The 24,190-nt window shown below is 51.5% G+C and overlaps 1 protein-coding gene across 5 annotated transcripts in view; it reads right to left on the bottom strand.

The window, feature by feature from the left end:
• The window catches only part of NFATC2 (nuclear factor of activated T cells 2), a gene marked incomplete at both ends in the record, with an annotated part of 125,160 nt that overhangs the window by 74,340 nt on the left and 26,630 nt on the right, over positions 1-24,190 (bottom strand). For 4 of the 5 annotated variants that reach the window (XM_084247641.1, XM_084247642.1, XM_084247638.1 and 1 more), the window contains 2 exons: positions 16,025-16,196; positions 20,493-21,504. In XM_084247641.1, coding sequence (XP_084103767.1) covers positions 16,025-16,196; positions 20,493-21,504 — 1,184 coding nt within the window. Of the gene's footprint in view, positions 1-16,024; positions 16,197-20,492; positions 21,509-24,190 lie in introns of all 5 variants that reach the window. The other variant, XM_084247639.1, reaches the window with a different exon arrangement.

Genomic DNA, 24,190 nt, shown 5'->3' with positions numbered 1-24,190 from the left:
AGAACACGGGCCTCGTCGGTCCGAGGGCTTCATAAAAGCTACGAACCCACCTCACGGCTGCAGTGAGGACAACAGTGCCGGCCACACTGCAAGTGTCCGACAATTCCCAGCAGGAACCACCATCACAGCCTCATCATTCAGTCAAACTTTCTCCAAACCATCTCAGGCAGCTCAACTTCATTTGTTTATTGAACTGACGAGTCCTCCTTAGAGTATGGGATATAGGGGGATATGGGCCCATGATGTCCGACCCCCACCCCCCAGCCCTGCAAGGGGCACCACACTTCCTTCTATCCATCAGCTCAGAGAGGCTAAGCAAGCAGCCCAGGGCACCCAGCCCAGAAGGCCCAGAAGCTTCCCCGGCCCATTGCTTCGCTACGACAACACCTGCTCCTCCTATTTCCTCTTTGAAACATTTTCCTTTTACTTTCAAGTGGAAATGGGCACACACCAGTGACTGGCGCCCACTTCACTCCAGAGAGGGGTGTGGCTCCCCCCGGCCACGCTCTACTGAAGGCCGAAGCCCTTTTCCTTCTGCTACTGTTTCCAGATCTGCTGGCTCAGCCGGCCACTTTCCCTGGCCAAGAGCGCCACACGGTCTCTCCCCACCTCCGGAGACTCAGACCTGTGAGGTCTGAGGGGCTGGAGCTCAGTCACTAAGCAGGAGGCCCCCGCGGGGTCATTTTACTATCAGGGAGCCCTCCCTTCCCACAGCAGCAAGTGAGAGGCTGAGAAGTCATGGTTTGCCAAGAAGGGTTTGAAAGAAAGGGAAATGAAGTTTGTTATGAGAAGAAAAAGCTCACACTAACTCCTTCAGGAGTAGAGAGGCTGGGTGGTGGCCCAAACTCTGAATTGCCCCGTCATCAAGAGAGCAGCTCTGGAGCTGAGGGCCCGGACATAGCGAGCATGACCGCAAATGGGTGTCCCCCTCCCTGGAGTCACCCACCCCGGAGGCAGCCAGTGCAAGGCCTCAGGACACCCGGCCGCCCCACAGGTTTGGGTTCTCAGCAACATGTCCAGATGGGCCAGGCCAGCCGGACCCTGTGGGCCAGCGCTCCGTGGCCTCAGGCCTCCATTCTCACGGGGACTAGAGAGTGACCATCTCTTCAGGATGGACGCATCCTGGGAGGATGCACTTCTCCATGACCAAGAGGGAGAGGCGACGACTCCATCTCAAATGCCCAGGCGCAGCGGGGGCCTGGCCAGCCACAGACTGTCCAGGTGATGTTTGGGTTCTGTCTCACCCAGTTCTGAGCTGGGCTGGGACCGAGGAGGAAAATCGACGTGCTCCCTCTTATAAACCTGTGGTGCTCAACTCGGACACCGCTGGAGCCTGAGACCAACAATAAAAGCATGCTGACCCCACGCCAGGTGTGAGGCGCTCCAATCCCGCGCTGGGTGAGCACACGTTAAGTTCTTCTGAAGAACTTAACAGGGTCACAATTATCCTTTCACTGCCCTCCGTGGAAAATCTGTGCAGCAGAATGGCCACTCCCTACGCCCGGCTACTTAAAAGGACGAGGACATGAGCGGGAATGGGCTTCCTCATAAGCCAAAGCCTGACGGTCTAGAGCACAGATTAAATGCCTTTGGGAAGTTCTAGGAGGGAGATATGGGTTCATTTTTCTAAAGTGTTTCCCAAAGCAAGTCCCGGATCCCTGTCCACCAGGGACATGCCCAGGGAAGCAGGTGTGGGACGCCAGGACAGGAGCCAGCTCTGGTCTCACAGACGGGCAGCAGCCCAGCTTCTGAGCCTCGCTACAGCTGGCAGTGGGCCCACCGTGCCCGATTCTCCTGATGGTCCAGCTCAGCCGGAGTGAGACCTCCCCTAATGTGTACATGTTGGTAACTGGTGTCAACTCTCGTTTAAGATCCCGAGCCAGCTGCAACCCATCTGCACACAGACCTTGAGCACAGACACAGTGCTCTCTCACCTCTGCACCCTTACCACGCTGTTCCTGACCCTAAACACTCCTCCTTAACAGCCTCAACACCCCACTGAAATGTCACCTCCTCCAGGAAGCTGCCCCTGATTCCCTGAAGCAGTTAGCAGTTGGACCCCCGACCCTCACCACCCCCTCCCTCTGTTACATCCTTTCATTCTTACAGGCCTCATAAAAGGAGCGTTGAATGGGCACTTTCTGCCAGATCTTCTGTTTAATGCTTCGTCGTCATCACCTCCAGTTTGAGTTTATCATCATCCTGCTTTACAGCCGCAGGGAGGCTGAGTGATTTGCCCAGAGTCACAGTGGCAGAGGCGGGATGTGAACCCAGGCCATCTGGCTCCATCTCTCTGTTGTTGACTTCCCTGTTAACTTCCCTCTCTCGTGACCTCAATGATTCCTCTATCCAAATCTCCCGGCAGACTGAACGCTCCTTGAAGGCAGGGACTGACCTCATTTCTCCCCTCTCGGGGTACACATCCGATCCTCAGCAAATGGTACTGACCGTTCCTTCCATTCTGACACAGACCCCAAAGGCCCAGGGCTCGGAGGTGGTGTGGCAGATGGGCCCAAGACTGGGGAGAAGCCTCCCATGAGCAGTGTCACTGCCAGCCGGGACCCGAGCTGGGACAGGGGCCTTGTCAGGACTGGCGGGACACTTCTCCCAGCGGTCACGGCTTCCAAAACCCTCCTCCCACTCGGAAGCGCACTTTCCCAGGTTGTATCTTTGTCCAAGGAGAGGGCCAGCCCATGCGCAGACCCCAGGGCCCAAGGTGAAGGAGCAGGAGGAGGCCAATCCTCTCCCCTGGCAAGAAAAGAGACAAACTCCCCAAAGCAAACCCGCAGCGAGAGCCAGGGCCTCCGTCCTCCAGGCGCACACACAGCCGGCTCTGGCGTGACTAAGCCTAAAGAACGTGTCCCCCCGGCCTCCAACCCTTCTTTGCATTGTGTGCTCCGGCAGGGCAGGTGGAGGACCCTGGCCGATCACGGAGCCCCCCCCATGTATAACAGCGCGTGGGCCCACACTCCATGCTCCCCTTCCTATGGACCTTCGCTCCCAGCGGGTTTGGCAGCTCCGGCCTTCCTGCCCCTGCCAGGCGGCCCCCTCCCCCACAGCTTCAGGGGCAGGCTGCTGGGGGATGGTTATTCAGAACAGGAAGAAGGTGGGGTGCCATGGGGAGGCAGCCTGTGTGGGAACAACACTTGGGACACAATAAACAAGCCTGTTGCCTTGTTCAGAGACAGACCCCAGGACCCCCATCCTAGCACAGCCCTAAAAGCATTAGTTCAAAGTTAAAGTCAGACACACGCAAAGCTGAAGCCCCCAGGGGAAGTCGGAGCTCAAAGACAAGCCTCCCTTTGACTGCAAAACCGCAAGGGAACACCCACGGCATACTTCTTGATTAAAAAAGGAAAGTGAAAAATAAGGGTTTTTTTTTCTTCTTAATCATTATAAAACTAACTTGTGCCTCGTCCACCAAGTCACGACTTCTGTTTGCTTCCGGAGAGGCCGAGTCACGCTGGGCAAGAGGCGAGGGGGCAGAGGACGCCTGGGCCTGAAGTGGGCCTGCTTCATCGCTGTCACTTCCTTCCTCTGTCGCCTTTAGAACAGGAAAGCCGGCGGGGGGGGGGGGGGGCCTGCCTGTGTCACACAGCCGTCACCCCAACTCCCGGGGCACCACACATCCATAGGGGTGAGGCAAACTGGGCTCACCAGTGCTGCCCTCAGCAATCATGCATGGAACAGATGAAGTCCCTACTATGTGACAGGCACAGTGCTTGAGCCAGGGATAGAGCAAGGATGCAGGGATGTGGGAGGGAAGACAGACTACATTAAACGATGAGAAAACCACCACAAGCAGAAGGACAGAGGATGGGGGGAGGGGTCGGGGCAGGGGGTATCTAAATAGAGGATCAGGGAGAGCTTGGAGGAGGTGACAGCTGAAGTGAAACCTGAGTGAAGCAGAGAGTTATGTGAGCATCTAGGAGTAGAAAAGCTGGTGCAAAGGCCCTGAGGCAGGGGACTTCTTGGAGCATTTGAGAAATAGTAAGGGGCCTACAGAGCAAGCGTGGAGTGAGTGAGAAGAGAGACACGGCAGGAACCAGTGACACGGGGCTTTGCAGTCCACACTAAAGAGTTTGTGTGCATTGAGTGAGAGAGAGACACAGGACGATGGAGGGCCGAGGAGGGGTAAGTCCTGATTTATATATATATATTTTTAAGTATACTTTTTTTAAAGATTTATTTATTTATTTATACAAGCACTGGGTATAGTCAGAAGCGCGGGAGGGTGAGAGAATTCGCCAGAGCGGGGAACAGAACAGGCAGACTGATGAAATACACTGCTGAGGGGAGCAGCAGGAGGCAGGAGAGGTCTGCACACCTCACCGGCAGCCAGGGATCGAACCGGCGCTGCAGAGGCTGCGGGCAGCCTTGCAGCCCAGCGCTCAACCGCTGTGCCACCAGGGGAGGCCCCGATTTATATTTTGAACAGATTCCTCTGGCTGCTGCCTGGGGAGCAGACTGGCAAGGGGCACAAGTGAAGACAGGGACACCAATTAGGTGTCATAGATGTCACCCCATCAAGGGATGATGACAGCTTGGCCCCAAGGGCAGAGGGAGTAGCAAGAAATGGTTGTGCCAGTGGCACCGAAGTGTCAGCACCCCCTCCCTGGCCCCAGGGCACAGACCGTGAAGGATGCCAATGCATAAACAGGATGCAGGCTCCGAAGCTGCAAGGAGCAGTGAGGAGGAGAAAAGTCGGAGTCTGAAATGGTTGCACTTACTACCTGCAAGAGCCTCCCCCTGGCTGGTGAAGCACATGCTTTTGGGGGGCTCGGTTTTCTTGGTAGTAAGCTATCAGGACCCAATTAACAAGGTTACACTGGGTAATGCCAGCTGGGGCTTGGATAATGGCTGGGGTGTTGTATATGCTCTGCGCTTAGCACTCTGAACCTTGGGCCGCCAATCCAGTCACCATGTGACCTTCACCACTCACATGGTCTCTCTACCCCATCTGGTCATTTGCAAACTGATGGCGATAGCAGCTTCCCGGGTACCCCATGCACACTGGAACGAGACAATGTTAGCTTAGCAAAAGGGCCGACATGCAGAAGACCTCATTAAAATGGCAAGGCGAGCCCTCAATAAAATAGTAACTGAACTGAAGCCCTCAGCAAAATGGTAACCGAAGTCCTCAGTGAAATACTACATGAATCAGGCACACTAGTCACCTAGTCATTCACTTACATGATTTCGAAGCTCCTTCTAACTAAAGCATCCCCAAATTCTTAAAAAAGAGAAAAAAAAAAAAAAAACAGCTTAAAGTCCCTGAATGAGTCAACTTTGGAGCCAGGAAATCATGCAAGTTCACGCAGGCCTCACTGAAGAAGAGCTGAAGTCCCACCTCAAAGTGAACAAAACTAACACAGGCACTTCTGCTCAGGTGATACCTCCTCATCTGAGTCACAGAGTCACGGACATCTAGAGGTGGGAGGGAGCTTGCAGGGTGTTACTCCCTCATTTTGAAGAGAGGCTTCCTCAGTTCAGAGAGAAGCATGTGGGTTGAGGCAGGAGTGGAGGAGATACAGGCAGAGGTGGAGGAGATACAGGCAGGGGTGGAAGCCAAAGAAACCCACCCCCACTCCGAAGGCCTGTTGTCCCAGGAGCCGGGTCAGAGGGCAGGAAGAACAAAGCCAAAAAAAGTCACATCTGCAAGGAGCAAAGCAATGGAGTAGGGACATCTCTTAAGAAAGGCAAATGCCCTTCTGGCTATCAAGTTAAATTCCAATACCTTAAGGGGCCACACAGATAACATAAATGAGCTGAGCAGCCAAGACTGAGGAGTGTCGCTAACCCAAAGATAGTCACATTTGGCACATTTGGATATTCTTTCTCTTTTAAGAATTGTAACACCAAGGCCACTGCCAGTTGTCTGGCACTTGCAGATTGGCCAAGACAGCTCTTCCTCTGAACCCTGAGCAGGCACATGTCAGATGACTGTTTTTTATAGATATGCAAATGTGGGTGGTGCCTTCGTGATATTCAGGGCCCACGCGCAGTGTACAGCCTGGGCAACTGCACCCAGTCACACAGAAGACCCCGGGCTGTGAGTCTGGGGGACTGCTGTTCCATTCCTTAGTCCTATAAAAGGCACTGACACCTCACGTGGGAACCAAAAATCACCTCACTGTCAGCCCCTAACTCCTAACTCAGCCCCAGTTGGCTCTCATTGCTGTCCTGTTGCCCAAGATGGACACCAAGAAAGTTTCTGCCTGTGGACCTTTGCACTAGCTGCTCCCTCTTCTTCAACACCTGTCCCCAAGAACCCGGCTTCCTCTTTCAGCGCACTCAGAATTCTGTTTAAATGCTACTGCTTCCGAAAGCTGGTCCCTAAACAGCACCCTCCCCACCTCAAACCACCTTCCAGGACACACACACACCCACACACTTTATTTTTATTCTCATAACTTTTTTACCCCCAGACGGATTGTAGATTACCCATCTGGTGGCTGTCTCCCTCCCCCAGAAAGCAATTCCACAAGAGCAAGGGGCGTGTCCTCTGTCCACTCCAGGGGACCACTATGTCCACTCCACTGTCCTCTATTCCACCTCCAGTCAGTGAGCATCTCCCATAAAGGGAATGACAGTAAACATTTTAGACCTGCACATCCTGCAGCCTCTGTCACAGGACTCAGTGCTGTGGCTGCAGCCGGGGACAAGGTGTAAATTAATGGGGGTGGCTGCAGGGCAATAAAACGTGAGAAAAGTGGGCGAGGCTAGATGTGGCTGCACAGAGCAACAACCCCTCCCCCAGAAAGCAGCACCTCAGGCGCATGGTGTGCCGGGACCCCCGGGGGTCACGTCACAGCAGGTTGACTCAGCAGCCTGGGGGGGATTCTCTTGTGAGCCAGACTGGGGTCTGGTGAATCTGAACCTTCACCCAACACAGGATCCCAAAATTGTGTTCAGCAGAAACAGTTTCCCAGTCTTATAATGGGTGTCAAGTCAGGAAGATGGGATTCCCTTAACAGAAACCTGTTTCCCAGGGAAAAGTCTACTTGGCTAAATCAATGACACCAGGAAGATTACGTCAGCTTCCCTTCCTCTGTGGAACATCGAGAGAGATGCTGTTTAAGTCAACGGTAACGCACACCTGGGTCAGTCTGTGGCAACTGAAGACGCAAGGGCCTCTGCCAAATCCATCCAAGCGACGAGGCTGCCGCTGCTGAGGACGACGGCGTGCCAGGACAGACACGGAACCCCTGAGAGGAGAGTCAAGGGCCCCGACACAGGGTGGCCGCCCAGGCGAGGGTGGGAAGGAGGCCCAGCACTGCCCGTCTTGGGCGTTCCAAATCCTGCGCCCCAGGAACACATTTCACATGTAAACTGCAGACTGTCCCCAGGACCGGCCAGCACAGCTCAGCACTGGGTGCTGGGACCTGCACACGCCAGTGTCTCAGCCGCCTCAGGCCGCCCCGGGGCCCCGGGAACCCCCTCTCTGGACCCAGGATCTGCTGGGAGAGTCAGCTGCAGCCCCCCGCCAACGCAACACCCCCACAGCCTATTGTTCTGAGCCCGGGAGTGGCTTTCTGGCTGCTGTCACCCACCCAGGGAGGAGGAAGCCAGGTGGGCGGGGGCGACACTGCGGCCAGTCTGAACCTGTGTAACCTGACACAGGAAAAGTCTGGCTCGGTGCCCCAGCAGACTGGGCAATTTCCTGAATTTCTCAAAATACGTAAGCAACAACGAAAGCCCCTAGGAGCAACCTAGGGCGTGATCTCGGGGTCATTCAAGATCGCCGCTGCTTCTCTGCAGCCTGTTTCTGCTTTGTTGTCTAACTAGAGGGCAGGCGTTGGAGCTACACCGTGGAGGTTCAGCCTGTGGCGTGCCCACTTCCTGTGTGACCTCAGGGAAGTTGCTTGACCTCTCTGTCTCCAAGCACTGCCTAGAAATAATGGTAGCGTTCCATCCATTTATGCAAGGAAAGCGCTAAAAACAATTCCCTACCTGGCTCAAGTCTTGCCAGAGGCTATTTTGCCCTGCTGTTACCAGATAACTTTGGACTTGACTATGAAGGAGGCAGGGGCTGGGTACTGTGAAGAATGACAATTAAAAGGCTGGTGAGTCGTGAAAAAAACAAATGATCTTTAAGATGCCAACTGCATCACTATTTCATGTAAGCAACCACAGCCCGAGCCAATACCCAGAGCCCCACATCCAGCGAGAGCTGGAGTCCAGCTCTATGTGCACCCAGGGTTCAGTGTGGCCCCAGTTGCAGACCTCCTAGGTCCAGGCCCACCCCCACTGGCCAGCTGGGGCCCGAGGGCAGGCTGCTTCACCTGTCTGTGCACCAGTTTCCTACCTGTAAGATGAGAGCCTGAATGACCCACCATGCTCTGTGGCTTCGCTCTGCACGGCTATGTGGGTCACTCAGGAACAGGCATGGTGAGTGTCAGCGCAGGGACCTTCCTCGCCCCATCACTTGGGCACTCAGGAGGCCCCTCCCTGGACACACACCCTGCTCCACCTGGTTCACACCTCCGAGTCTCTGCTTTCACGAGAAGCCCATGACCACTGCAGCCTCAGCCAAGGTCACCCACGGGGGCACATCTGGCCCACAGATGCACTTGGATTGGGCTGCACTCAGGTCTGTAAATGAACGGGCAATGTTATAATCCTGAGCCTGGTCTAGATGACATCCCCACCCCATCCCCATCTTTAAATGGAAAGGCTGGGTCAAGTCACCCCCAGCAGACGCCTGCCCTCTGAAAGTCAGAGGACACTCAGTGGGGATAGGCCGGGTCACGCAACCTGGGGACCCCAGCCTTTCCCGCTGCCCCCAGCCCATTCCTTAAAAGATCCACTTAGCCTTTCTGAATATACCTGCATTTTGGCTCTTCCCAAGGCCTCCACCCCATCCTCTCTGGCCCGACCACTGAGCAGTTGCTCATTCTGCTCCCAGACTCTCCTGTTTCCCCCCGTTCCAGTCTATTCTCAGCAAGGCAGCAGAGCAGAGGGGCAGAGCTATCACCCAAGCCAGACCCCGATCCTCTTGGCTCCTGCCTCGCTGAGAGCAAAGGTCCTCAAATGCTGCTCGAGACCCAAATCTGCCCTGGGCCTCCATCTCCTGCTCTTCCGTCCTGCTGTCCCCACACAGCCTCCCCTCTGGTCCTACACCACGCACAGCTGTCCCCGCAGTCACAGTTGGAAGCCTGATCCCCAGGCCCCAGAACCGTCTTGTTCCCTTTGCTTAAATGTCACTTTCTAGGAAGGTCCATCCTACCACTCCTGATTGCCTTGCCCTGGTGATTTCTCCCAAAGCACTTACCACCTGCCAACATACTATTTAGGTTTCCTATTTATTCGGTTTATCATTTCTTTCCCTCCGGCCAGAACATCCCCTCCACGTGGGCAAGAATTTGCGTCTGTTTTGCTCAAGACCAAAATCCAGAGCTCGGAGCAGGGTGAACAGCACAGGAGGGGCCGGGGGAACATTTCACATCACTGAGAGAAAGAGCAAAGGCAGCCCCCGTGATCCCAGAACCCACCGCCATCCGGCTCTCCTCCTGCCCTCACCAGCAGGGCTGAGTGAACCTTCTTGAGAAGCAGACACAGCAGCCCTCATGGAGGCAAATTAGCATCAGCAAGACTGGCTTCCTGTCCCATGTCTTAAAAGCAGGGGCCTCATGAGCACAAACATTTATTAGTCAAATGAAAGCCAACAGGAGTGCTGCCGGCTGTCAGGGCCCGGCCTCCCTCGGGACGAGAAACCCCATCTGGCTCCCCTCTGCCTCTTCTCAGGCGTAATTTAAAGTGAGCTGCAGAGAGCCCAGGATGAACACCGTGGCCGCGCCCCAGCTAGGAGATGGAAGTGCCGCCGTCATCAGCCTCCTCTGTGTTGGGGGGCAGTACCCCAGGCAGGTGCATCCCCAGCGCCCTAGTCCACGCCCTGCAAAGCTCAGTCTGGTTCCCCGGGAAGACGTGGCGATCAGGTTTCTGCATCTGCCAGGAATTTCTCCTAAAGGAACTCCCCATGTTTTTTTCCATGTGAGCATCTGTTTGGAAGAATCGAGAGCACTACTTCGGAGGTATGCACTAGCCTAAGCATTCTCAGATTTTGACGGCTTTCTAACCAGAAGGATGATTTCTCCATCAGCTTTGCAGCTAAAAGCACGTCCCACACGGCGGAGAGAGTGTTCTGTGAGAGGCCCGCACGAGGATGGACAGACGTGTGACGCGGTGTCCGCTGCCAGGAATTTCTACTCAGGCCTCTGGCTAAAGACCCTGTGAGCAGGCGGCAGGAGGGTGGGGGTGGGATTCAGGCGGCAATGGCATTGCAGACCTGCTCTCAAGCGGGGATCAGCAGGTCCCCCGAGCTGTGGAGCTATGGAGTGGCTTACAGCCTACCCTTAGAACTGCCTGGGAAGTTTTGTTCACCTGGCAGGAAACAGAAGGAGGAAATGATATGGGAGGGTTCCCCCAAAACATATGTGGCTCTTCTGAGGTGAATCAAGGGGTTCCTTTTCTCATCAGACTCCTCCAAGTCAAAAGAAGCATAACAGTTGTTCTATTTCTATTTCAAAGCTTCTCAGAAGAAACCAGCCGCTCCAGGTACGCTCCCAGCCAGACAATTCTTAGAAGTGTATAAATATAGCCTTCCTCTTATCTCCCTTTCTATTTGATAAACCTTGAAGCAGCCCAGCCCTTAATTGCCCCTGGCAGATACAAACAAGGATATTTGCCTTAAGCCAAATCTAACCCCAAATTTAGTACCTAAAGGTTTAAAAGCAGAAATCTCACCCCCTAATAATCAGATTCCTAGTCCTTCATGAAAAAGAAAAATAAACAACTACAGAACCTAGCAAGTTCAAGCCAAGGGAGCTGCAGAGTGGCTGCCACCCTGAGTGAGGCCCCTGCCCTGTGTCCTGCTCCCCACCACTCCCTATCGCTCCCTGACATTTGGCCAATTCAGTCACTGCCTTTCGTCGCCCGGCCCCCATGAGCTTGTCAGCTCATGATCCCAGTTTTCCAGCCTCTTTGGTTCTCTCTTTAGCCCACCGTTTCTGGAGAAAGGCAGGCTGCTACTGAAGACGTGGGATATAAATCCTTACAGTCCACACCCAGCTCTCCAGGAAGGGTGCAAGTTGCGTGACATCTTCCCACAGCCTAAGAGTTAGAAAGTCCAGGGCTTTGCTTCTGTTTGAGCTCGAGGCTCAGACATCCACCGACCTGCATGATTTCTTTGCTTGGCTATTTCCCAAGCCGGTCCTATATCCTCCACCCCACACTGAGCTCCTAATCTTCCCCTAAGAAAACACCTTCCTCCCCAAGTCCTCCCACGCGGCATCTGTCACACCCTCTACCTGGGTGCTCCCTCACCTCCCACATCTAAGCCAACAGCCACGTCCTGAGGATCACATCTGCCACCTCCTAACCCTCACCACCTTGAACTCTCTCTGGCACTGCCACAACCTTGCAGATCCAAGTCCCTGGGTCCTCCCTTGCTACTGCTGTCTTGCTGGAGAGAAGCCCACGTCATCATAAAAAGGTTAAATCAGCATCACCCTCTTCACCTGGGCCTGGGACTAAGACTCCTGCACGACCTGGTCCTGCCAACCTGATACCCTCAAAGCTAAATCCAAGTGACACTGGAAGTTTCAGCTCCTCAGACACACCAAGCTCTTCCCTGCCTCGGGACCTCTGCATGAGCTGAGCCCTGCGCATGGGGCAGTTCCACGACCACCCAGAGAGAGAGCAGAGAGAGGGGGAGGGTCACCCCCTCCTTGGTGGCTCTATCAAGTGCTTCAGGTCCCAGCTAGTAAGTTCCTTCCTAGGGTCCCCCGGCATGGTTTCTTTAGCGGAAGCAGTTACCCCCACGTGTGAGTCCAACAGATGAGGTGGTAACCAGCCGCTGCCTTGCTCAGAGTCCAGCTGTCATGCCAGACCCGCCTCGTCTGGCCCCCGACCCACCACAGGTCAGCAAACCATCCCAGTGTACCCTGCACCTCCCGGGCCCCCTGAGCTCCTTCAGGCCAGGAACCATCCTCACCATCATCACGGCGGGGGCACCGAGCACAGTGCCTGGCACACATCAGGACCTCAAAGAAATAGTTGCCACTTTAATGAGTCATGTGATCTGAAAAGCTTTTAAGGTTTGGAACAAACTTCTTCCAAGACCAAATGACTCAAAAAAGAAAGAGGGAGGGAGAGAGAGGGAGGCAGAGAGAGCGAAAGAGAGAGAGAGAGCGAGAGCAGGAGGGAGAAACCACAGCCGAACATGCATATGCTTAAGATTTTTAATTTTATATTTAAGGAAAGAGAATGAAATGGTCTTAGACTCATTTTATTTTCATATAAAGAGGAGCATAAAACCACGAGGCGTGCCAAAAAAAATGAAGTTTTATAGTGTGGCAAATAAGAAAAAGAGAAGGGTGGGACCGATAATTGAGAGGAGGCAAGACGCCGGCGCGGCACAGAAATAGAAACAGATGCAGCGATAAAGGGAGACAGAGACCACGCGCCGGCCCAGCACAGGCGGTGCCGGCGGTGCAGGCGCTCCTCGGCGCTTCTGGGAACACAGGGGCAGCCCTCCCAGTTTCAAAGGGGTTTTCACACCTCCCCAAAGGTTAGGGAGCGCGAGGCCGCTACGGGCCTCTCTCTTCTTCGTTTTCCAAGAAGTTTCAAAAAAACTGACTTTCTAGGCTAAAACGCATAGGTCGGCCCATTTCATGTTGAAGAGAACACTATTCAGAGGATCTCACTTGAGAAAAATACCCCACTTCGCAGCTTTGGAAGACAGGGTGACGCATGTTTAAGTTATACATTGCTTTTTCAAAGGTTCAAGCAAGAAGAGGGAGGAGGCCTCAGGGGCCGCCGCAGGGAAGGCTGCAGGCGCGGTATAGCTGGGATTTTTTTGCACATCACACCCAGGCTGTTTCCTTCTCTGGAACTTTCCATGGCCCCAGCCCCCAATGGGGTGAGCAGAGCCTAGCACCGAGCCTGGACTGACTCTCTAGCCAAGCAACCTGGAGCAGTGGGCTCACCCTTCCCAACCAGGGCCAATTAAGTGCCCCCGAGAATCAAGGTTTGGGCACCAGTGGGCTGACAAGGGGATGAAAATTGCAACAAAGAAGGAGGGCGAGAGGCCAAAGGGCAGGAGGTCTGGATAGTCCATCCCAGGCTCTCTGCCTCGGTGAGCAGGTAAGACAACGACGGTCAGGGAAGCTGTGCGCAGGTGGAACCAGGCCCACCTTGACCTCCTGCTTCACAGGGCTGAGGAGAAGTAAATGAGCCTGCATACAGAATAGGGCCAGGCCAGCTGTCCATGCTGGCTGCACACTCACACAGCTATTATCATCTTGTTAAAGGGCAAGCTCACGAGAGCCAGGACTTCTGGCTGCTGGCTCATTCCATCACCCGGAATCGAGACCCACAGTGAGTGCTCAACAAACACGGTCAGAAAATAAAGACACCACATGGCTCTAAAATGCAGCGGCCATGAAAAGAGCCTCCTAACTTCCCCTTATCTTAGTTCCTACTCTCCACAGAGCCATCAGAGCGGAACTTATCAAAGCCTAAATTGAATCATGCTGTTTTCCACTTTTCACATCCCAGGAGAAAAGTGAAACTCTCCCCCCATGGCTCTCCAGGCCCTGCATGTTCTGGCCCCTTCTAGCCTTTCTCCCCCGTCACTCCCGCCTTCCACACTCCAGTTACACCAGCTTCCTCAAGTTCCTCTGCCTCCAGCCATTTGCACTTGCTGTTACCCCTCAGCATCCTCAGCCTTAGCCTCTTCCCTGAGTTCTTCGAAGATGCTTGTCCTCCATCAGCACCAGCGCCTCTGCTTCACACACCCAAAGCCCCGTGCACTGTTCCTTCATGCCACGTGCCACCTTGGTAATTTCATCGCTTGCATTATTATTTAGATTTTTTTTAATCCTTCATTGTATTTCAGCATCAAGCACAACATATGGCAAAGAGCAGGTGCTCAAGGAACCTGCTGATGGGCTAACCGAGCACAGAAAGGTGGCCCCCTGACTGCTCTAGTTCAAGTTTTTTTTGAATTGACTCTCCTGGCCTGGTTTTATGCAGTACAGTAGTCTCCTCATAAAGCCCCCTTTTTCTGATTTGCTTTAAATGAATTTCTCTCTCTATTACTACCAATGACTGATACTAATACCACCAGACACCCCGACTAAGACCACTCTCTGAGTGGGGAGGTTCCCATTCTAGATCAGCTGAGCCCGGATCACGGACTTTCTTTTCCAAAAAAACAAAACTCAGGCATGACAGAGTAAGTGGTCCCAGACCAGCCCTTCAATCAGAAACAATTATAACACAGGACAAAGGCATCTCAGTCAGCTGCTTTCAGGCATTAGACAGCAGGCAGAAGACCGTGGTGCCTGAGAGAAAGGAAACATTCATCCAGGTTCTGTCGGAAAACAGCTTTTCTATCTCATGCAGAAGGAGGGGGTGGAGTTCACAAAGAGCATAGAGTTCAGAGTTCCTGAGCTATGGAAGCAGCCGAAATCTGTGGGCAAGGCATCAGGGAGGAGGAAGGTGCTTGGGAAGCCAAGTGTGGGCACAGAGAGGCCAGTATGGAGTAGAAAGGTGAGTGGTGAGTGACTGAGCGGGCTATGAATTTATAATTTGAGCCCAGAGGGAGGGGTGACTTCCCTACCAAGTAAGCCAGAAGTCTACGCTTCGGGAACAAAGGTATGCTCCAGTAAGAGCTACTCAAGTCCTGGCCTAACCAAGACTCAACTAGGAACTACTAACCAACTACTCTAGGAACATTGGAAGGCCAAGTCCCATCAAGTTGGAGGCCAACACCATGGACTTTGCTTACCTCCACCCTAACCAAGCATGGAACCAAGCCTAAACGAGTTCAAAGTGATCAGGCAGTAACTGAACTGCCTTCAGAGGAAAATAACAAAGTCCATAATCTACAATGCCCAGCATATAGTGTCACAATGTCAGACTATAACCAACAATTACTAAACATGCAAAGAAGAAAATACAACTCATAACAATGAACAAAAACAGAAACAATGAACTGAAAATAGATGCCCAGGTACCATGATGTCAGATTTAGATAAAGTAACTGCCAAAGTGTCAAGTTCCGGTGGAGATTTGGGGGTTCCTTGGGTTTTGTTTTTTTGTCTGCATTTTACTCACTTCATAGTTTCTAAGTAAATAGTTTCAGGAGATACTTAAGAATCCACATTTTTAGAAACTCTCTAGAAGTTTCTGATGCACAGTATATCAGATTTTTATCACATAATTCTTATTATGGAATAGTTGAAGGCAAATACAAAAAAATGTTAAATTAATTTAAACGTATTGACGGGTCTGGTTCATCAAGTTAGTTGGTTGGAACTACTCAGCAGTTCCTGGTTAACCAGACTATACAATTTAAAACATTTCACCTCTAATTATTTTGGAGGAAAAAAGCATACTTCTCTACGTATTTTTTTTTAATCTGAGGTTAAATCAAAAGCCACAGACATAAATGATAATGATTAAGAAAAAAACAAGAGGAAATGCGCATGGTTTAATATAAAGTTAAAAAAAATCTGAGCACAAACCACTGTAATAACAGTATATAAGTGGATAGTAGGCAACAGAGCCATGAAAGGCAAGAGAAAATCTATCAAAATGCTAATAATGGTTATTTCAGATAATTTAACTATGTGCAGTTTTAGTTTTTTCATACTTTACAAAAACTATACTGATTTTCCTCTAGGCACTCTCAACTGAAATTTAAACACAAAATGATGGCTCTGGAAATCTTCTGTCAATATGCTAAAACTTTGCAAACTCAGTGATTTCCCAATCAGAATGGGAAGGGCAGAAGGACCTTGAGTAGGAAGGACCTTCCCAGCTCTGGAAGACCTTCTCTGGTTTGAGCAGCTGGAATAGCTTCTGATACTAATTCAATCTCAATTTTTCCCTTCCTCAGAGAAGCAAGAGACAGAGACACATGTTTCAAAGTAATAAGCAACAAGCAGCACCTTACAGAAGTGGATCACATAGGGACAAATGAGGGACATGAAGAGAACAGAATTCAAGTCCATACCTGAACCACAGGGTGGCCGCCCGTCGGAGCTTTCACAGCCCCTCGGCTGCCTTCTGTCTCATAATGGGCCCGGTGATGCGGTTTGGGCTGCACTTCAATCCGTAGTTCATAGGAGCCTGACTGGTGAGATAGTGGCCACTCAAGTGGAGGGAGTGATGCAGTCACTGGGATGCTAAAGGAGAAACAGAAGCATTCATGGTACAACAAATCAGAGTCAACCTGTACAATAAACGTAAATGGCCACTTTTATAAAAGTCATGTTCAGTGGTCACACAAAAGTAGAGACCTTTCTCTTTACTTTTCTTCCATACTGAAGACACTGTGACTTATATCTCAATCCATGAAGTTATTTGCATTATATGTTCATTCTAGCATGTCTTTAACTCCTGTAATTTAATTTTCCTCCAGGAATTCTGAAGACACACACCTCTAAAAAACAACCCTTAGCCAAAACATTTTCCTTTCCTGGAGAAGGGAAAGAGAAGAAGGAAGCGTGAAGTAGAAACAAGGACTCCCAAGTGTCACTCATGTGCCTTGTGCCCTAAAACCATGTAACAAATGGAACAGATGACATCCAAGAACTTTTTCAGCTATTTCTGTGTCCAATCACCTCAATGAAAAGTATATTTTAGGGAGAGGACATTTCTTGTTCTTCAAGTCATTATTTACTGGGTTAAATGCATAACATTGACAGCAGAGAGGTGTCTGGCTTTGGTATGGATGAGCCAAGTCACTCAGACTCCCAATAGTAAATGAAGAGTAATGGTCAAGAACATAACCCAGATACACACCCAAGTTCAAGTCCCAGCCCCACCTCTACCTACCTTTATTACTTTGAGCAAATGCCACCACATCCCTAGGCCTTCATTTCCTCAACTGTGCAAATGGGGGATACATGATCATATAAAGAGATCAGCACAATAAGTGCTTGATAAGTAGTAATCATAATTATTTGTCTTCCTACAATATGTGGTCTATTTCAAATAAATAGTTATTTCCTTCAGATCTTCTGACTTACTTTGAATATTTAATACACATGAAGTTGTAAGATCCTTAAGAGCATAATTAAGTTTCATTTTCTTAGTTTCAACCCAACCAAGCACACACAGCCCAGCCATGCAACTTCAGATAGTAAAGATGTGGTTATAATTATGTCATTTAAGAACTGACTGAGGCCTTGGCATCCATCGACACTACTTCTTCAGAGTTTCACCTCTACACTGCCTCTTATTTCACTATTTTATTAAAAATAGGTTCAAGAGGAGATCTCACTTATGGAATGGCTCTAGACCATGTCTGGGACATTTGACAAGTTCTAAGTGAATATTCAGTGAGTGAAAGGGTGTTAGGATGGACAAATAAGTGAGTGGATGAACAGTTTTATTTCAAAGAAGTCTTGTACATTCCAAGTAGCTTTGAAGATGCCAATACATACACTTGTCTCACTACGTCCTGATTTTTCACATATGGAGGAAATCATTAATCCAATTCTTTGTATTATTCTTTTCCATTAAGGCTAGGGCTACTAGAAGCTGACATTATAATAGCCCCCCTCCCTTATCTGCAAGACCCCTAGCAGATGCATAAAGCCATTTATAGTCCCAAACTATACTGTTTTTATTCCTGCACATACATACCAATGATAGTTTGATTTATAAATTAGGCACAGTAAGACATGAACAACAATAAGCATAATAAAAAGCAGTGACAGCACATCTAATAAAAGTTAAGTGAATGGGGCCTCAGTGTCTCAAAATATCTTGCTGTACGTAATATTTTCACACCACGATTGACCATGAGTAACTGAAACCTCAGAAAGTGAGACCACAGAGAAGGGAGACACTGCAATAACTAGACTTAGTTCAGCACTTGCAGTGAAGCCAATTCCATCCCTTGTCTATCACAGCAGACTGGCGGGGGGGGGGGGGGCGCGGCAGCAACCCTCAAACTCCATCAATTCTGGAGTCGAGCTGGGACATCTATCCCGCTCATATCATCGCTTTGCAAGCAACTGCCACCCCTTCTTCCCAACCAGACTGCCTCCTGAAGCCCCTCTTATCCTGAAGTCTCAGGGGGTCCCAAGGGCCTTTATTTCTACCTTAGTTACAGTGCCAAGAAACACTCAAGCTTCCGCCTGCAGCCCAGATGCCACCGTATTAAATGCTCTTTCATCATGTACCCAAATTGAAATATTTTAAAATTTGTAAAATCAGGCTTACAAAAAAAATCACTTTACCCCTAAATATCTTTCGAAGCATCAAAGCATTCAGTGAGATATTTCTAAGCACCACGTTCTAATTTTGTTTGGTTCTGGGATAAGTCTTTGACCATTGAAATACTGTCTCAAGAATTAGACCATCGGAGCCAGTGTGAAAATCTTCATGTGTGTGTTCTCTCTGAAGAGTTTTCTACACATCCAAGATAGACATCATCCATGAGACTTTCCTAAACGCTCCATCCTCACAATCTTACCAAAAAAAATGCTTATAAATATATCATTTAGCACAGAGCAGAACTAAAGGATTCTATCACATTCAGAAACTTTTGAATCCAGTCCCAGAAAGGAAAGAGAGGCTTTTATAAGCAATAAGGTCGCAGATAAATGCCTCGCAATTCTGTTTTATATCAATGTTCATCTCTACTCCCAATTATTAAATAAATCACATTTTGGGGACTAAGCTGTAGCAGACGGAACAAGGAGCAGAATCTGCAACCGTTCCAATCAGCCATTGCTGGTTAGGTGACTGTGAACGCACCACTTCACCTCTCAGAGCCCAGATTCCTTCCTAGGTATCGGGGCGGGCTCCCTCCACAGTGCCCACGGTGGCTGTGAAATATTGATCATGGGACTCAAAGCTCCATGGCCAAATGGCCTTTGATGTGACTATACGTTCTGCCCCCAGCTGAGTGGGCAGGCCCTGGACAAAGGTTTCGCTACACCTCAGTTAAGCCAGCAGCTCTGTTTGAGGAGCGCCAGCTGACTTACAAAGGCACAAGAGCCCTCAGAACCTGTTCTGGAGGAAATTCCAGATTGGACACTCCATGCCATCCATTTTCAGCTGGTGTGGTGTAAACAAGGCCTGATGGGGAGGGCCCTGCCTGCTCCAGCCCCACATCAACCACAGAGGCTCTGCCATGATCTACTCTGGTGTTCAATTCAGTATTTTATTTGAAAAAAGACGTTTCCATTTGCTAAAAGCAAACATGTTGAAAACTGGGAGATGGTGACAGCAGAAGGCTTCAGAATCTCACACTTCTTCAGAGATTAGATGAGATAACATCTACCCGTCATCTCTGCGTGCCTCACTCTTCTTGTCATCAAGATAAAGGTAACAGTAATACCAACCACGTTTATTCGAGAATTAAATGAAATCAACTCTACAGAATACTTAGAATTGTGCCTGGCACATCACAAGTGTCTTAAATGCCCAGTATTTCTGACTAGACCATGTAACAGGAAGGTCATTGGGAAGACAATCTCCAAACACAAGGCTTGTCAATGAAGACTCACTTTCTAGTGTTTCCCCTATAAAAACTCCCTTCTAGTAATGACAGCTCTCCCTTTCCTGCACTGTGTCCATGCTCTATGTCAAGAGCTTGACATAGGTCATCTCAGCGAATCCTTGAAAAAAGCACCATCAAGCAGGTACTGCTATTTTCCTCACCTCACAGGGAATGACCCAAGGCCCAGCTAGGTGCAGGTGCCCATTGAGAAAGAGGATCCTGACTTATTTAGTAATTTCTGCTCTGGGCATAGCCTCAAAAAGATGCTCAAGGAGAAACAAGTTCCTGATTGATTGGTGATGTCTGTCAGTGGCATAGCAAGATGGCAGCACCAAAGCATCCACAATCACACAACCAGTGAGTATCAGAGCCAGGACTCAAATCCAGTTCTGAGACCCCTGAAGTCTACATGCTGCACCTGCATACGTCTCTCCAGCTTGCTGAGTTTGAAGCTTCTGGAGGATGATGGCTGACACAACCGTGAGGGCCTCGCTATCACGGATTGCAGCACTGATGCAACCAACATCGGCTCCCCTGGCAGTGAGAGAGCAGAGCCCTGGATTAGGCTCAACTTGTTCTTGTTAGAACTTCAGCTCCAAGAAGGCAGAAACACTGGCCCATTTTGTTCACCACACTCTCCCTATCCCTTATAAAGTACCCAGCACACAGCAGGTGCTTGATAAATACCTATCAAATCCATCACTCTGCCGGGTGCCATATGAGCAACTGCATGCACCCATGACGGCATCCTCAGGATGGCCACAGTCCGGCACCTGTGTGCCCATCTCACAGATGAGCAGCTCTGAGAATGTCTGCAGAAAATTAACCTTTCTTCTCATGTCTCACAGTAAGTGGAGATGAGGATTCACATCCATTACCCCCGCTCTAAATCCCTCCCCGCTCCCCCAACTCTAAGTCCCAGGAGACCTGCTTCCCCTAAACCGGGCTGTTGCAGTGGACTCACCTGCAGATGGGAATGGCGGGCACCAGCTGCTTGGGCCAAGTGGGCGGCACCAGCAAGATGGACTCGGGGGCCGAGCTCCTCCGCTCATCCTGCTCACAGGGCCCCAGGAACTCCACCGTGGGGTACAGGTGGCGCGGCAACCCGGCCTTCTGGGGGGCGGCGGACACGGGCGTGGGGTCTGGACTGGTCTTCCACATCTTGGGGGGGATCCCGCAAGGCGAGTCCGCCGCCAGGCTGTTGAGGGCATCCATGAGGACCGCAGAGCCAGCCGAGGGGGGGTACCCCGCGGGGGCACCGTCCTCCCGGGGCTGCGGCGAGGGGCTCCGGGAGCGCTGGGGCGAGGCTCCGGGCAGCGGGGCGACCAGGGCCCCGGCACACGAGTGCCTCCGCTTGGCACCAGGCGACGAGGAACGCGAGGCAGGACGGGGCACGGGCGAGTGGCGGCCCAGGCAGCTGTCCTCAACGAGGCTGGTTCGAGGTGACATTATTGGCGAGGTTCTGGGGGAATAATGAGCAGGGATGTTTTGAAACTGGGGACACAGGTCGTCGGGCCCGCCGTTATTGGGCGAGACGCAGGGCGAGGTGCAGGGGGAGAAGGTGTCGGAAATGAAGCTGGCAGAGGAGCCGCTGCTAGCGGGGCTCAAGCAAAGCGGCTCGCGGTAGCTCTCCAAGCCGGGCACGGGCAGGGTGAACCGCGGGCTGCCGGCCACCCCGGGCACGGGCGGCTGCTCCCCCAGGAGGCCAGTGTCTCGGACGCGGAGGGGTCCCCCTGCCTGCATCAGTTCGTGGGACGGAGTGATCTCGATCCGAGGGCTCAGGCCTGAGGCCCCAGCTGGCTTGGCCGGACTCAGAAAGTTCTGGGGCCCTACCCTATCCGGCTCTCCGAATCTGCCGGGGGGCTCGCCAGAGAGATTGGGGTGGGGGCTGTATGGCTTGAGGCCATAGTCCAGGACATCATCATGGTATGCGAGTCCGGAGGGTGGGCTGGCGACCTTATGTGCACTCGGTTCTTCTGGAAAGAGAAGGGGGAGGGGGGTCTTTTTAAGCCTCTAAAACAAAATTCCCGATGCAGAACAACCCCAGGCTGGATTTTGTCTCCGGCCCCAAGCCGGAACCTCCTTCCCTCGACCAGGAGGGTGACGCCGCTTCACCCCAGATTCCATGAGGAGAGAGACCAGGCCGGCTGGGCTGCGAGGGGGCTCCCAACCCGGGGAAGCATTTTCTTTGGGCTCATGCCCCGCTGTTCACTGGCGACTGAAAGCCTCACCACACAGTATTTACCCAGCTAGCTGATGCTCCTACCTCTGGGGGGTGTGTGTGTGTGTGTGTGTTGGGGGGTGAGGGGGGTCTTTTGTTTAAATGCCAGTCACAGCTCACTAGACTGACTTCCCGCGCCCAGTGGGGCATGCCACACAGTCTGGAAAACGTGGATCTAGCTGGGCCTCCTCAGTCTCCCCTGCAGCGTGTGGGCCCCGGGTAGCGGACGCAGGGGAGCCTGCCTGAGACTGGGGAGCCTGGAGTTCAAATCCCAGATGTTCGTGCCCCAGGGTTAAGAAGTGGCTTCGTTCAGAAATGGGATCCCAATGCAGGCCTCAGCTCATGTTTCATTTTACAGATGAGGAAAGTGAGGTGCTGGGGGGAAAGAGATTCACCCAAAGATACAGAATTAGTAGGATGTGAGATCCCAGACAAGCCACTTGACCCCCCCCAAAAGCCAGGGTCTGGCTATACAGCCTCCCAGACTATAAAACCAGGGGAAGAGGGAGGACCCAGGTTCCTCTTTGGTAATGGTGTCCAGCTCGGGTTTGTGCTGCCACCTCAAAGTGCCCCAGCTCCCCACCCCAGGAGAGAGCTGTGTAAGGAGATCACGCCCCGTTAACCACCTAAGGATGTGGCTACCCCTCGCCCTGCACTGTCATTTAAATTCTCAAGTAGATGGGACCCCGCTGCTGGGCAGACACCCCATTTTACTGGTCTGTGTCCTGCGCACAGCTCACAGGGCTGCTTGGGGATTTCTGTGGAATGTGCAAGGGGACCAGCTATTCATTCCCACGCCCCTAGCCCACTCCCCCTCCTGTCTGAGCCATCCTGGGATCCTGACGGCTCCGCCCTCAAAATATAAACCAAATTCTTGTGCTGCCCACTCTACCACGACCACCTGCACATGGCATGTCCCCCCTAATCCCTGGTCTCCCTGTTTCAACCTCACCCTCCATAGTCTGTTCTCGGCACAGTAGTCTCTTGAAACGCCCATTGATAACACTTGCTTTAAAGCCCTTCCCGGATGTGATGTTGAGTCCTGGCATGCTGTCCCCTGGCCCCAACTTTTCTTCCCTCCCCCACTTTTTCCCAAGGTGATTCAGCAACAGGCCCACTCGTACCCTCACTGTTCTTCTTGCCCCAGAGTTCTAGAGTGTGCTGTTCTCTCTGCCTGGAAACCCCCCAACATCTCCACATGACTGCTCCCCTTAGTTCCTTCAGTGTCAGCTCAGTTAACACCACCTTAGACTGGCCCCATCAGAAAGTCACCTCAGCCCCACTCCTGTGTCATTCTCTACCTCTTTTCCTTGCCATCTTTTCTCCACTGGCACGTGGTACTACTTCACGTCACATCAGATGTTTACCAATTTAAGGACTCTCATCCCACTAGATCGGGGGCAGGCAAATTACAGCCAAGGGCCAAATGTGGCCCACAGTCTGAGTTTGTCAATAAAGTTTTATTGTAATCCAGTCACACATGTTTGTTTACCTCTGGCCTATGGCTTGCTTTTGCACTACAAAAGCAAGGGTTGCTAGCTGCAACAGAGACTAAAGTCTACAATAGTCATTATCCAGCCCTCCATAGAAGTTTGCAATGCAGGCACCAGACAGCATGCTCCACCAGGGCCGGCATGATGTCCCTCATAGTTCAGTGCTGTTTGCCAAGCACCTAACACAAGCTGTCTAAAAACATTTGTTGATTGACTGAGCAAATAAGTACTGCAAGAATTATGTCCCTGGGCCTGCCAGTCAGAAATGAAACTTCTTCCTAAAGCAGTGGGGCTGGCCTGCCTTGGGGAGCCAAGGTGGCTGCGAAAGTTCCTTGGTGCCATTTCCAGGCCATCCTGGAGGAAGAGTTGGCTGGTACCCCAGCCCAGGGGACTGCCCTTAAGATAAAGATAAGCAACCTCAACAGGGCCAACTTGGACGGGCCTTGTCTGCCCATCTGCCTGCCCCTTTCTTCTGTCACCTCTCTGGACTCCATTCAAACTTGCTATGGTTCTGCTCTTAGAAGACAGGAGCTCCTTTCTACCTCAGGACCTTTGCACAACTGTTCCAGATAGCTCAACATGCTCTGTCCGCTTCTCTACACAACTGAAGCCACTCAGTCCTCAGAGCTAACATGCTCTCAGTGCTCCCAGAAGGCTTCCTGACGTCCAAGACCAGGTCAGTCCCAACACATTTCAGGCAGTGAAGTAACTCTGAAGTTATCTGTTCAGTGTCTGCCTCTCCCCCAATCTCCAGCCCCATTCCCCCAATCAGTAAATTCCACCAAGACTCTCCCTCCCCACAGTATCCCCAGTACCTGGTCAGCACCTGCCTCAAAAATATATGTGGATGGACTAAATCAGTTGAGAAAGTGAACCTATGAAAAAATTTACCACTCAAAGATGCTAATACCACATATTCCAGACACACGTATCCTTGGAAGCAAGCAA

The sequence above is a fragment of the Talpa europaea genome (assembly GCF_964194135.1).
Source record: "Talpa europaea genome assembly, chromosome: 11".
Classification (NCBI taxonomy): Eukaryota; Metazoa; Chordata; class Mammalia; order Eulipotyphla; family Talpidae; genus Talpa; species Talpa europaea.
The sequence above is the reverse complement of the archived record's forward strand: the minus strand, read 5'-3'. Positions and strand labels throughout refer to the sequence as shown.